Raw genomic sequence first — 15,600 nt, 5'->3', positions numbered from 1 at the left:
CTTTACCAGTTACGCCAAGGTTCCCTTCGTCTAAAGTATATTTAATAATGTGAAATTTGAAAGCATATACCAATACAAATATACAGTCCATATAAAATTGAAAAATTATATTGATTCCGAGCTAAAAAAGTCTACAAGTAAATTAGTGACGAGGAACTTTATTTTGATAGTTCAAGAGTAGTGAAGTTCAACTTTGGCTTCGAAGTTTTTCTGTTTCTTTAGTCTTGCCTAATTTCTAAGTTCTTGCTTAGTAAAAAGGACAAAAATCCCTTTTGAGAAAAATTGATTAATAGGTAAGGGCAATAGTTAGAGGAAACTAAAACATCAAAAGCACTTAAAAAATGGAGACTTCAAAATAATCGTTTTAGTAAATGTAACCATGAATTCACAAACACCATATGGTATTGCATTCTGTATTCTGAAGAAGATCTCAAGTATAAATTAACAGACAGTATCGTTTCCATTGCAGATTACAAAAATGCTTACCCTCTTATGAACTAATTAATTCAACGATAGACCATCACAAATTGGCTGCAAAGAAGAATCACTTTATGAATAGCTCCTTGTAACAAACTATATATTATATACCTCTGTTGCTGAAACCTAAGCCTTGCCAACGAACTCCACATCGAACAATAGAACTGAATTTGGAGGAATAATGCATGTACCTAAACAACCAATACGAGGTAGTTAACGCAAATTTAAACCTACCAAAACTCCATCCATCTCATTTTATGTGGTACACTTTTCCTTTTTAGTCGGTCCCAAGAAAAACTATCACATTTATATATATTTGAAAACTCTATAATCTTGTCATTCTCTGTTTACCCTTAATGACATGACTTGTTATATTCAACTTAATAAACAAAGTTTAGAGAGGTAATATGAAAAAGCATGCGGAGCAATTTTGGTACTTTGGATAATTTAACTTATGTGTCAAACGTCTTTCTTTGTTTCTTGAACTCCATCCAAAGTCAAAAAGCCGCCACATAAAATGGGACAGGGGGAGTATGCAACTGGCATTTTTCGATGAATTTGCTTACCTCCTTTACAGCCAGCTCCTCTCATTCCATATCCAAGTTCTGGAGGAATCTTCAGTTTACGCTTTCCTCCTGAAATTCAAGTGATGAGATAGTATTTACTTTTAAAAAAATTCAAAGTATCATGAAATTTGAACTATGAAATGTGCTCCTACCAGTTAGCATTGGAGGGAAACCATCACCTCCTAAAATTCCCTGATCCCAACCTTTAATAACCTAAGAGGAAAGAAGCAGGAAGAATGAGTCTATCATCTATTATTGGAAATTTCCAAGAGCTGGTAGTACAGATACATAAAAATAACCAACCTCACCAACACCAACACGAAATGTAAGAGGCTTTCCACGGTTGTAGCTGCTATCGAAGACCTTCCCGTTTTCCAGCTTACCTACATAATGTGCCTGCACAAGATAATCTATTAGTAATCCGATACAACTCACTATGGTACAAAGAAAAGTTAGCTAAGAGTTCTGATGTCTAGTCTCACTATACCAGAATAACGAAGAACATCTTTCGACCATAAAATTTATTTCAGGTTTCAGGTTTCAGCTTTTACCCTTAGCTACCCTTATAAAGCTAGTATAACTTAAGTTTGGGTTCAATCTTCGCTTTTTGATGAGTGAAACATCAGTAAAGGCCAGTTGATGCACGGCTCCAAACTATGTGTATAATGAACCCCCCCTCTAGCCTTCACTTAAATAGCAGGCTTTTTGTCCACAGCAAGACTCAAATCCATGACATGCGCCTAACCTATGCATCATAGTACTGCGCCCTTATCACTGAACCAATCTTTGCAATGTTGATAGCTAATATAACTACATAAAACTATCTTCTATCTAGCATTTTAAGTCTTAGATGAGACGATATGCACTATCAAACATGCTCGCATAAAACAGAGGAAGAGGCCTAGGTTATTGAAGCTCTTATGTCAATGGCTCAATGCCCATTGTCAAACCTAGGGTAAAATATGAGTTAAGAAAGCCTTTTTTCTTCTTATATATGTCCATCTAATCCTTACACCAAAAGAGGGAAAATCCTGAAATGAATCATAAATAGATTCTTATGACAAATTTTTGAAACTGTGGCTTTCAAAAACTCTTAACTGAGAATAAGGAAATATATCTAATGCATAAAGAGGGCATGAGCAATCACATAAACTTAGTAATCCTGTATGACTTACAAAACTTTTCATCATCTCCTAACTAAAAGTTTTATCCAATTTTACGAATTCTATTCCTTTTTTGGAAGTTCTACACTTCAAATCTTTCTCTTGTCACGTTTACAATTACATAGAAACTTATTGCTCAACTTTCCCTTTCTAGCTATCCCCCTTCCACTCCACGCCCCTTTGATACATAGAGACGGAGTCAGAATATAAAGTTTATGGGTTCTGAACTTACCATCGAACTCGTACCTCGTCTTGATTTTTGGGTTCACAATTAAATATTTATACATATTTAATGAATATTCTAATACAAGTATAAGCATGGGCGGATGTACAGCACTTGTATCGGGTTCATCTGAATCCAGTATTTTCAGTACGGAATAGAATATTATGAGTAAAAATTCACTAAATTTGTAACAAATAATAGATATGGACCCATAACTTTTAAGGGTTCAATGCTAGAACCGTAAAAGTTGAACTCATAAAACTTAAATACTGGATCCGCCTCCGAGTATAAGGTCGAAGCAAAAACTATCTAATACTCTAGCTCTTCCTTTGTTGATACATGCTACCTAACCATACTTCTTTTCAAGTTATATAGCAAATTGCAGCAAGTCTTGGTACTTGCTTTAAGAAAAGAGAGGAAACAAAAAGAAAAATACTATCTACCCAGGCAGAACAGCTTGACTAAACGTGCGTCTTTTACATACCTCGATCCATATTGTTTGTTCCAAACATTTAACGTTTTAGAAAATTCTATTACTTCCTTTTTGGAAATTCACCTTTACTGATCCAATTGATGGAGCATTGTTAATCAAGTGAGACGTTTAATAAGGTTCAAAGGGTAAGTTTTTGTGAGAAGGGTAAAAAGAAAAATAGAGCTAAAAGGGTAATTTAGACAAATACTCCTAAAAGACACAGCCCGTTTGGCCAAGCTGCAAAAATCAGCTTATTTTGAGAAGTGCTTTTTTTCAAAAGTGCTTTTCTCAAAAGTACTTTTGGTGAGAAACAGTTTGTGTTTGGATAATTAGTTTGAAAAACACTTTTAAGCAGCAATTAGTGTTAGGCCAAGCTTTAAAAAACTGCTTCTAAGTGTATTTTTCTCAAAAGTGCTTCTCAAAAAAGTGCTTTTGGAGAGAAGCTACTTTTTTCTCCTTCTCCAAAACTGCTCCTGCTTCTCCTCAAAACACTTTTTTTCTTTCCAAAAGCTTGGCCAAACACCTCATTTTTTTGCCAAAAGTGCTTTTGGCCAAAAAAAGCACTTTTGGCCAAAAAGAAACTTGGCCAAACAGGCTAATAATATAAACTGGAAGCACTACTTATAGCCTGTTTGGCCAAGCTTCTCCAAACCTAGAAAAAGTGTTTTTTTCAAAGTTAAAGTGTTTGGCAAGTTTTTTGAAGGAAAAAAGTGCTTTTTGAGGAGAAGAGAAGCAGTGCAGAAAAAACAGCTTCTCCCCAAAAGCAATTTTGAGAAAAATACACTTAGAAATACTTTTTAAAAGTTTGGTCAAACACTAATTGCTGTTCAGAAGTGTTTTTCAAATTAATTAACCAAACATAAACTGCTTCTCACTAAAAGTAGTTTTGAGAAAAAACACTTATCAAAATAAGCTTATTTTAGAAGCTTGGCCAAACAGGCTATTGTCTTGATTAATGAATGCATCAATTTGTAGTCAATGCACCTTTTTAGTTAAATTAACTTAGTGTGAGTAACTTTTTTTTTGGCTCTAATCTAATAACTATAAAATACAAATTAAAAGCAAATAGTGAAATCAAATAGAAGTTTAAAGAGAAAAACCTTAATTAACTGCCCTTTAACAACTTCAGGGCCATAACCCACAACTTTATCACAATAAGACAGACCAGAAGGGGTAACGGTAAATTCACATCCAGTAGCTGTAGCTTCTTCTTCGGCAACTGCTTCAATATTTGACTGTGGCTGCAAAAGTGCCTCGAGAAAAGTTGCAGCAAAACTTAACCCAAGTGTACTAAGTGCTTCTCTTCTTCTGAATAAAGTAGGCAATTGACTTTTCTCTTTGAGTTTATTCACAGATAAAGATCGTGAAATTGAGTCGTTTGTTTGAGAATTTTTGTTACAGAGAAATGGGGATTTGAGTGTGTTATTGTGCTTTGTAAGAATGTATGTTCCAATGGAAAAGGGAACTGAATTCATTTCCACTGTCTACAGAGTTTTGAACGGATAAGAGAAGATGCAAAGGTGCGTGGGTTATAGCCAAGTTTTGTAGTCTCTATTTGTTTAATTTTCCCGTTTCCTCTTTTCTATTTTTTTTTTTTTAATTATCTCATCTGTTTAATGTGATGCACTTTTGTTTTTAGTTTGTTAAAAAAAATAGCACCTTTATATTTAAAAATAATTTAGGTAAAATTGCATTTTTGGCCCCAAATTGTTGATAAACTTTGATTTTAATCCTTGTGACATTTGATTAAGCACATTGAGCCTTTAATTAATTAAAGTGGTGCATTTCTAATCAACCATTGCACGATTTAGTTGTTCATGTATAATGTTAGATTTGTACTTTACTCACACAAGCTGTTTTCAATAGACCCTCGGCATCCTTCCCTCCAAGAATTTTCCACCTTGTTCTTGTGATGACTCGAACTCACAACCTCTTGGTTGGAAATGGAGGGTGCTTACCATCAGAGCAACCCACCTTGTTGCTTAAAGTGGAGGGTACTGTGAGCGTTACTGTGTTAAACCAAAAATCAGAAAAAAACTGTTAGAAAAATAAAAGAAACTGGAAAAATAGAAGAGTTTAAGAAATATTCCGAGTCCACAATTTTCTTGTGTGTCCTTAAGGAATTTTAACCCCCTCACACGTTGCCAAGGTAATGGATTAAATCCTCCCAGGATAAAACGGAATAAACCTTCCTGCAACAGTGGCAATACAAACTGCAGGATACCAACGAACTCAAAGAACGGAGCAAAATCACACTTACGAATTTGAGAGAGAGAGACTGCGAATTAGGATGCAATATATTCAGAAAGAAAGAAGTTCTGGAGTGTTTTTCGTGTGTAGAAAATGGAGCCTTGCCTCAGAATTTATAGGCAATTATCAGAAGAGGTGTCTGGAATAGGTGCTTTCAGAAGAACCCTCTGAACCTTCATCCGAAGCCGAAGCCGAAGCCGAGCGAGCGACGACGACGGCGCGGGGGTTCATTCTTTTCAACTCCTTTTAAGAGCTTTAAGAAGTGATTCTATATATAAGCACACAAATGTGGTTGTCCCTCACCAATGAGGGACAAAGTGCAAGACAAAAGTTCACTTCTTCAAATTTTCAATTTCCCTCCATTTTATTTCCCTCCATTTCCAATTCACACTTCTTCTACTTTAAAGCCCAATGGCTTAAAGTCCAACAATTTATAGTGTTTGGATACCATGATCAAACCTGCATTCCCGTTACCATTTGGAGTATGACAAGCTTGAGACATCTGCATATAACACCGCTATATACCTATCAACCGTTACACAATCTTGACAACTTACATACATGTTCCGATCTGGTTATTTTTCCTGGGATGTATTACCAGAATTTTATGAAAAGATTTCCCAATCTTGAAAAGCTCATTTGTCAATTATATCGTTCAGGAAACTCGTCTAGCAATTTCTTTCCTAGTTTTGACTCTCTTAGTCAACTGAATTCTCTCAAGATTGGTGTCTCTGGGGAATTGGTAGATCCCTATGGATGGTTTTGAAGACTTTACATATCCGTTAAACCTCAAGAAATTAACTTTAGCATGTCTTGAACTCCCCTGGAGTAGAATCTTAACTATCAGCAGGTTATCCAACCTTGAAGTTCTGAAACTCGAAGGAAATGCCTTCAGAGGGAGACAATGGGACGTTAAGGATGGGGAATTTCCTAACCTTAAAGTTTTGAAATTAAAGGATCTACGAATCTCAGAATGGACGGCCTCTGATGACTCGTATCCCAGCCTACAGAAAGTACTTGTGCAATGGTGTTGGAACCTAGAGGAAATCCCTGAGAGCTTCGGAAGCAAGTGTACGATGCAAATGATTGAGGTAAGATCATGTCGCTACTCTGTTGTAAATGCTGCCCTCAAAATTAAGGAAACACAAATTGAGGAGATGGGGAATTCTGAATTCAAGGTCATTATTTGTAAGTGAAAGTCAATAGTCTTGATCAGAGGGATCGTGCAGTTAGATAACCTTGTTTTATGTTCTGGAAATTAAAGTAGATGCTACACATGGTATGCAAGGACCTCCTGTTATTTGCTTGATCTAGTACTTTTAATGTGCTATTATTCGATTGTAGTCTTGATTAAGGTGTGATCGATATCAGAAAAGGTTCATTTGAATGGGTTTGATGCACCCCCTATAGTTCATAAGGACTTGATCTTTTCTAGCTTATAAATTGCAATTCTGCAAAAGCTACTTCACCTTTTGCATGGGTCAAGTTGCCCCTATAGTTGCTGCAACTGGCTTTTACCCCTCTGAGTGTGATTTTTCACTTGAATTGAAAGATGAAAGGAAAGGAATATTGGCCACTCAATGAGTGCAACTCCATACTCTAATGTCTAGCTGTGTCGCGACATGAATTCCAAGTTCAAAACAGATGGTGAAAAGGATAGTATGTATTACCAATAATGGCATGCCAAACATTGATGGCGTTTTAATTAACTCGAAATCATCAGATGATTAAATGGTTCTTTCCACAATTTATATCTGTTGATTAACCAGCTATTAGACAGTGGATGAAGTATTGGATATCCAACACAAGCAATTCTGAGATAGTACTTGACCATTGATAATAACATGGGGTAATTGAACAATTGAAACTTTTGAACATAAAAGAATAGGCAATATTCCTCATATATCTGCAACTGGATAACCCCCAAGTAGAGGCGAACCCAGGAATTGAAGGTCATGGTGCACTTTTGGATTCAACTAAAATTTTATATAGTGTGTCCACTACTAATATTTTACTATTTTCTAAAGACATACACATGGAATTTTTACCGAATTTTACCGGTGCCGGTGACCCCTCTGTGTATAGTATAAGTCCGCCCCCAAGAANCCGATCTAGATAACCTTGTTTTATGTTCTGGAAATTAAAGTAGATGCTACACATGGTATGCAAGGACCTCCTGTTATTTGCTTGATCTAGTACTTTTAATGTGCTATTATTCGATTGTAATCTTAATAGTCGATTTCCAAAATATATATATATATATATATATATATATATATATATATATATATATATATATATATATATATATGTGCCTAACAGATAAATTGAAACATACATAAATTGGGCAAGGTAAAGAGGATAATTGAAATGAAACCCAAAGCTATTATGTGAGACACTCCACTGATATCACTAATTCCTTTTCCGTTTTCTTGTTTGATTTAACTCATTTTGTCCATTATGGTACTCATAGTCCATAGTGGTTTAAGAAAAATAAAAAATTGAACCAAATTATCTAAAGAATTTGAAAAGTATTTTCGCTTATTTTTTTTTGATTTTTAATTCTAAAGGTTGACACTTAAGGAAGTGATATTCAGCTTTGAGATAGATACTGAAATACTTATGGAGCAACTTGTGACAGGACCTCGTTGATTAGTCCGTCTAGGAACACACTGATCCGACTAATTCAAATTAATTGCTCAAGTCCATTAAAGGGCAAACGCTATCTATTGACTCCAACTGAGATCTCCGGTTAAGGGGAGGGACCGAGCTCCTTGGTGGTGACACAAAAGAATTCATTTATTCGGAGGTTCAACATTTGCTTTCATGAATTCAAATTGTTTGACAAGTTCATTCATAAGTTGTCTCATTATCCAATTGTCTGATTACTTTGTATTTTAGCTTCTAATACAAGTTGTCTATAGGAGATACTGCTGGTGTTGCTGGTTGTGATTTATTTGGCGGCGATGCTAACAGGGCAGAGCTAGGTGCGGAACGGGGTTCAGCCAAATCTTTTTGCCAAAAATTACACTGTGTACATAAGATTAAAATTTATTTTCATATATATAGATTAGATGATGAATTTTCTTTTTCGCGTGTTTACTTTTTTTAATTTTTAAATATTCTTGATAAAAATTCTGCATCCGCCACTGATTACTACTAGTATGTTGCACTTGATTGAAGTTGGTCAATCTGTTGTTTAAATCTCAGTGGCTATCTTTTACGTTATTTATCTTTACTGAGTATTAGGTGACTTATATGTTTCTTTTTTACTATATATGCTTTTGAGTATCAGGACAAACGAAAGCTATCTTCTTCAATTTCATTGTCTCTGTACTTAATTGGTATTTTCCCATCCCTTATCCTTCCACTTTACATGGCTATTTGTATACGGTTGAAATCAGGTATGCCCGATTTCTCAAACTCGAGGGGTCGTCTTAAGTTCGAGTTCAGGCAAGGTCGAGTTCGAGCCCGATGGATCAGACTCGAGCTCGAAGATGGGATGCAATGCCCGAAGATCGAAGTACGATGAATACCGAAGCCGAGTATGCTCGACCCCGAAATAATGCCGTTATGGATTTCTAACAGAATGAGCGAGATTCCGCCACGTCCCCAAAATCATGACGCAAATCCCGGAATAGAATTGTACAATTCCGTACTAGGCGTTTAGACAGTTGTCCCAATAAGATTCCTTACTGTAAATGGAAATGTACCTTATTTAGGGTTCCCCTGTTATATAAAGGGGACCCCAATCATTTGAAAGATCATCCAATCATTGGCAAAGAATATACTATCTTATTTTTTGGCTCATTGTTCATCAGACTTGTCCTTTCTTTTTACTATTCTTACTTTATTGTTCTTGGTTCATCTCGAGGTCACTAAGCTTGAGGCCAATACTGTTTGGTAACACTGGTTTGATTCATTCATTTCTTTCATCTATATTTTATACTTCTTGATTATTAATTGGTAGTGAACTAAATCACATATCTTTGAAACCACAAATCAAATTTAATTGTTACTCGTATTTTCGAGGTAAACAGTTTGGCGCCCACCGTGGGGCTAAAGATAATAGTGATTATTTCATTACTGATTCTGATAACACACGTTATCTTTACACTTTTTCTTGTCAAGAATTTTCGATTCTCAGGATTAAACATGTCGAATCGCAAAATACACCTATTCATGACAACGAAGGTCTTGGATTTCATGGGGAAAACAACAATGTAGGGATCGGTGTACCACCGATAAACCCAGGGGAAATGCCAAATGTGGAACTAGTTGATATTAGTTCACACATTGCCTTGCAGATCTAGGCACAGACCCCAGAGGGAGTGTACGCAGGGAAGTCCGATCTGGAGGCCAAGGAACACCAGGAATAGGAGATGGGGGAGTCAGCCTCCAAGTGATATTCGAGATGCTGCAAGCTCAGCAAATCGCCACCGCTCAACTTTAGAGTCAGAACAAAACTCCGAGTATAGCTGAACCGGAAAACACTCGACGTGCTGAACCGGCGCCAGAGAGGTCAAACGAAAATGGCTCGGGGACTGACCCCACTATTATGAGAATGCTCGAAGAGCTCACCAAGAGGATAGAGTTCGGGGAAAAGAAGATTGAGGACAACGACAAGAAGGTGGAGACTTATAACTCCCGTGTTGATCAAATACCAGGGGCACCCCCGGTCTTGAAGGGTTAACGAGCATATTACTTCATACATTTGCGGGATCAAAGGAAATTACTTGAATGACGATGAGATCGATTCAGTATTGTTAAAAAAGTTTGGGGAACATTGTCGAAACGAGCCATGATTTGGTATCATAACTTGCCTCCTAACTCTATTGATTCATTTGCTATGTTAGCAGACGCCTTTGTGAAAGCACATGCCGGGGCCATAAAGGTGCCAACGAGCAAACCAGACGTCTTCAAGATAAAACAAAGGAAAGACAAGATGTTGAGGGAGTTCGTGTCCAGGTTTCAGATGGAGCGAATGGAATTACCACCGGTCTCGGAAGACTGGGCAGTACAAGCTTTTATGTCGGGTTTGAATGAAAGGAGTTCGATTGCGTCTCGACAATTAAAGCAGAATCTGATCGAGTATCCAGCTGTGACGTGGTTGGATGTACATAACCGTTATCAATCGAATATTAGGGTCAAGGACGACCAATTGGGAGCCCCCTCGGGTTTAGTTCATCCTAACAGATCGGCAGCTAAGCCCGCGAGGGATACAAACAGGGAATCGAGGTCAAACAAAGAACGGTATCAGCCGTATGTCGATCGGAGAAATAATGGTTTGGGCCGTAATGCTCTCGGAATGATCGGAGAAATGATCGAGGTCAAAGCTCTCTGGGACTCATGAGTAAAAGCGGGTTCGATAAACACACTGACCCTTCGGAGGTACCTTGATTGTCAGAGTATAATTTCAGTGTAGACGCATCAGGGATCGTGTCTGCTACCGGAAGAATCAAAGACACCAGGTGGCCCAGGCCCATACAAACCGATCCTTCTCAAAGAAATCCAAACTTAATGTGTAAGTATCATGGCAAACATGGCCATAGAACCAAGACTGCAGGCAACTAAGGGAGGAGGTAGCTCCGCTGTTTAACAAGGGGCACCTTCAAGAATTTCTCAGTGATCGGGCTAAAAACCACTTCAGGGAAAGAGATGCAAGAAAAAATGAGCAAGAAGAACTACAACATGTAATCCATATGATTGTTGGTGGTGTCGATGTCCCACAAGGAACCGTATTCAAGCGTACCAAGATGTCGATCACTAGAGAAAAGCGGACTAGGAGCTATGTGCCCGAGGATGTTCTTTCATTAAGTTAAACGTTGTCCAGGTAGCTCAGCGAACATAATCAGATCGAGGGTCATGGAACAGCTCGGCCTACAGGATCAGATTGTAATACATCCCGGGTCCTAAATTGCTTTAACATGGCAAGCGAAACAACAAAAGGGGAGATAATCCCGCCAGTCAATGTAGCCGGAACCATACAAGAAACAAAATTCCATGTTATCGAAGGCGACATGAGGTATAATGCACTCCTCGGGAGACCATGGATACACAACATGAGGGCGGTACCTTCAACTCTTTATCAGATGATGAAGTTCCCAACGGAGGATGGTGTGAAAACGGTCTACGAAGAGCAACATGCTGCAAAAGAAATGTTTGTAGTCGATGAAGTGACGCCGGTACCAGAGCCTTCGACCTCGAAGAAATTGAGCATCAAAGGTAAGCAGGCGACTAAATAGTAATCAGCGCCCCCAGCCTCGATGGAATCGGAGCAACAGGTAATCGAAGACGAAGAACAGGATTTACTTACTCCTCGAACCTTCGTCGTTCCAGAAGAGTCCGATGCAACCAAATTAACTGCCGAGGAACTGGAACAGGCCATACTGATCGAATACATGCCCGAGAGAAAGGTATACCCGGGAACGGGATTATCCTCGGAACTCAGGAAAAAACTCATTCAATTTCTTATTGATAATTTGGATTGCTTTGCTTGGTCCAACTTAGATATGACAGGGATTCCACCGAAAATAACATTACATTAGCTAAGCCTCGACCCCATGTTCAAACCGGTAAAGCAAAAAAGGAGGCCTCAGTCTGAGGTAAAATATGCATTCATAAAGGACGAGGTAACCAAACTCCTTAAAATAGGGTCTATTCGGGAGGTAAAATACCCCGAATGGTTTGTCAACGTAGTTGTAGTTCCTAAAAAAGGAAATAAACTTAGAGTGTGCGTAGATTACAAGGATTTAAACAAAGCATGTCCGAAAGATTCTTCCCCACTGCCCAACATCGATCGTATGATTGATGCCACGGCCGGCCACAAGATCCTAACTTTTCTCGACGCCTACTCTAGGTACAATCAAATTCAGATGAACCCGGAGGACCAGGAAAAGACTTCGTTTATCACTAAGTTTGGAACTTATTGTTACAACGTATTGCCCTTTGGGCTAAAAAATGCAGGAGTTACATACCAACGCCTAGTTAACAAAATATTCGAAGAACAGTTTGGTAAAACAATGGAAGTTTAGATTGATGATATGTTGGTTAAGTCCCTGCGCACAGAGGACCATTTAACTCATTTGCAGGAAACATTCAAAATTTTGAGAAAAAGTACAACATGAAGCTTAACCCAGAGAAATGTGCCTTCGGAGTCGGCTCGAGTAAGTTCCTCGGCTTCATGGTGTCAAATCGGGGTATCGAAATTAACCCTGACAAGATCAAGGCCATCGATGATATCACGATCGTGGATGGTGTGAAGGCCGTGCAAAGACTAACTGGACGAATAGCTGCCTTGGGTCGATTCGTTTCGAGGTCATCAGATCGGAGTCGCCGGTTCTTTTCCTTGCTCAAAAAGAAAAATGATTTCGCGTGGACCCCAGAATGTCAACAAGCCTTGGAAGAATTGAAGCGATACTTATCGAGCCCGCCTTTGCTTCACACTCTGAAGGTAGATGAAAAACTTTACCTATACTTGGCAGTATTGGAGTTAGCGGTAAGTGGCGTACTGGGTCGAGAAGAGCAAGGTACGTAATTCCCTGTTTATTATGTAAGCCGAACTCTAGGAAATGCTGTAAGTAGATATCCTCACTTAGAAAAATTAGCACTTGCTTTGATAAGTGCATCTAGAAAGCTAAAACCATATTTTCAGTGTCATCCCATATGTGTATTAACAACTTACCCCCTTCAAAATGTTTTGCATAAGCCCGAGCTATCGGGCCGGTTGGCCAAATGGGCCATCGAACTTAGCGGGTATGATATTGAGTATCAACCCCGAACGGCCATCAAGTCGCAAATCCTAGCTGACTTCGTGGCAAATTTTTCGCCGACCCTCGTACCCGAAGTGGAGAAAGAACTCCTGCTAAGATTGTGTACATCTTCGGGGGTATGGACCCTTTTCATGGACGGTGCCTCGAATGTGAAAAGATCCAGGCTTGGCATTGTCTTAAAGCCACCTACGGGTGGTACCATTAGATAATCTATCAAAACTTCTACGTTGACTAGTAATGAGGCCGAGTATGAGGCCAAGATTGCTAGTCTCGAGCTAGCTAAGAGCTTGGGAGCAGAAGTCGTTGAAGCCAAGTGCGATTCACTGTTGGTGGTAAACCAAGTAAACAAGAGTTTCGAGGTTCGAGAGGACAGGATGCAACGGTACTATGATAAGCTACAGGTAACTCTGGACCGCTTCAAGGAGTGAACTTTGGATATCGTGCCTCGAGAATAAAATAGTGAGGTCGATGCACTTGCTAACTGGGATCCACGGTTGAAGAATATGATATTGTCCCGGGGGCTGTCGTCCAATTATCGAGGTCTGTGGTTGAAGAGGGTCATGCCGAGATAAAATCTACAAGCGTGACTTGTAAGTACATCGATTATTTGAAAAAGTGGAAAACTCCCATCGGACCACAAAGAATCGAGGGCCCTACGAACCAAGGCTGCTAGGTTCGCATTAGGTGAAGATGGAACATTTTACAGGAGAACGTTCAATAGACCATTAGCAGTATGCTTAGGGCCGGGGGACACCGGTTACGTTCTGCGAGAAATCCACGAAGGTACTTGTGGGAATTACTCCGGCGCCGAGTCTTTAATTTGCAAAATTATCAGAGTAGGGTATTACTAGGACAACATAGAGAAAGATACTAAGGGGTTTGTTAAAAAATGTGATAAGTGCCAACGGTTTGCACCAATGATCCATCGGCCTGGGGAACAACTCCACTCGGTCCTATCCCCGTGGCCTTTCATGAAATGGGGAATGGACATAGTCGGTCCTCTACCAACGGCCCATAGGTAAAGCCAAATTTATTTTGTTTATGATTGATTATTTTTTTAAATGGGTCGAATCACAGGCCTTCGAGAAGGTCATAGAAAAAGAGGTTATTGACTTCATTAGGGTCCACATCATATGTCGGTTCGGGATGACTACCGAGATTGTATGTGACAATGGAAAGCAATTCGTCGGCAGCAAGGTAACGAAATTCCTCGAAGCACATAAAATAAAGAGGATCTTGTCAAAACCGTACCACCTAACTGGAAATGGATAGCCCGAGTCCACAAACAAAACTATCATTCAAAACCTAAAGAAAAGGTTGGACGATGCAAAGGGAAAATGGAGAGAAGTTCTACCCGAGGTCCTTTGGGCATATCGAACAACATCGAAGTCTAGCACGAGGGATACTCCGTTTTCTTTAGTATACGACTACGAGGCCCTTATCCCTGTCGAGGACGGAGAATCCAGTGCCAAGTTTTTACATGAGTCAGAGGAATCAAATCACGAGGCTATGAATACTAGCCTCGAGCTATTAGACGAAAAATGAGCGGCAACACTTGTTCGGATGGCCGCGCAGAAGCAAATAATCGAGAGATACAACAATAGAAGGACCAACCTTTGACAATTTGGAATTGGGGACTTTGTTCTACGGAAAGTCACCCTCAATACTGGAGACCCGAATGAAGGAAAACTAGGCTCGAATAAAGGACCGCACCGATTCCTCAGAGTTATCGGTATATGATCTTACAAACTTAGCACAATGGAAGGTGAACAACTGCCGAACAATTGGAACGTATCATTACTCAAATGATACTATTGCTAAGGTATGAATGTATCTTTCTTTTCCATTTTAATTTGAAACTAACCCATTGCAGGTGTTCGATCGAAGCAATCGAAGGCACCTTTTTTACACGAAGGCCTTAGGTTTTAAAGCATGCGTTGCACTCTTTTTCCTTTAGATCGGATTTTGTCCCAAATGGGTTTTACCGGAGAGGTTTTTAACGAGGCAACAACTATATGCTACCTAAGGAGAAATAAACAGTATCTAAGGCTTCTTTTCAATCAACCTCGAATACTGGGGGCATCACCCTCGAAGGTTATATTTTCGATGAAAATACTTCACGCCTAAGAGGGCCTCGATAGGAGAACTTTGTAATGGGCTAAAAGGTCAGATGAATCGTGTCCATATAGAATAGTCGAGCCCCGACGGCAAAACATGTATGCATGTATCAATTATTCAAAGAAGCATTCCTTCTTTATCAAAACACTTTGTGTCTCAAAGAAGTCTACTATTATACGAGCTCTACACTTACAATTCTACGAGAAATACTCGGGGACTGTCATCGACAGTCAACGCATCCGAGTCATCAAAAAACTCAAACTCATAAGACCTCAAAGAGGCATCCCCTCGATATAAAGGCCAATGCTATCATACTCGGGGACTAACCTTTCGAACAAGTTCGAAAGGTTATCGAGAAACAAGTCCAAGAAGCATACCCAAAGGCTACAGCCATATTAAAGACTACAGTCATATAAAAAGGCTACGACCAAAATAATGCGGCTCGGAGACGTCCGACTTCCGCCATAAATTTAAGGCCTTCAAACACTTTGAAAATACCGGTTAAATTAGGCTATCCTCGGCAAAAGCAAAATATTATGGGCTTCGATAAAATCAACCC

The 15,600-nt window shown here is 39.1% G+C and overlaps 2 protein-coding genes across 3 annotated transcripts; one reads left to right on the top strand and one right to left on the bottom strand.

The window, feature by feature from the left end:
- LOC109233044 (peptidyl-prolyl cis-trans isomerase FKBP13, chloroplastic) lies at positions 343-4,457 on the bottom strand. Its single transcript, XM_019398789.1, has 5 exons — positions 4,002-4,457; positions 1,347-1,439; positions 1,196-1,256; positions 1,044-1,112; positions 343-668 (listed from the first exon to the last, which is right to left on the bottom strand). The coding sequence occupies exons 1-5, from the start codon at positions 4,374-4,376 to the stop codon at positions 604-606; spliced, it is 663 nt and encodes a 220-aa protein (XP_019254334.1). The 5' UTR covers positions 4,377-4,457; the 3' UTR covers positions 343-603.
- Positions 5,741-8,759, top strand: LOC109233848 (putative late blight resistance protein homolog R1A-4). Of its 2 annotated transcripts, none has more exons than XM_019399701.1 (2): positions 5,741-6,242; positions 8,076-8,759. In XM_019399701.1, exons 1-2 carry the CDS (start codon positions 5,904-5,906, stop codon positions 8,136-8,138), a joined length of 402 nt encoding a protein of 133 aa, XP_019255246.1. In that variant the 5' UTR covers positions 5,741-5,903; the 3' UTR covers positions 8,139-8,759. The 2 variants fall into 2 exon arrangements, 1 of the variants encoding a protein (XP_019255246.1); XR_002069094.1 differs by lacking the exon at positions 5,741-6,242 and adding an exon at positions 7,603-7,960.

This window comes from Nicotiana attenuata, chromosome 10 (assembly GCF_001879085.1).
Source record: "Nicotiana attenuata strain UT chromosome 10, NIATTr2, whole genome shotgun sequence".
NCBI classification, from domain to species: domain Eukaryota; kingdom Viridiplantae; phylum Streptophyta; class Magnoliopsida; order Solanales; family Solanaceae; genus Nicotiana; species Nicotiana attenuata.
The sequence above is the reverse complement of the archived record's forward strand: the minus strand, read 5'-3'. Positions and strand labels throughout refer to the sequence as shown.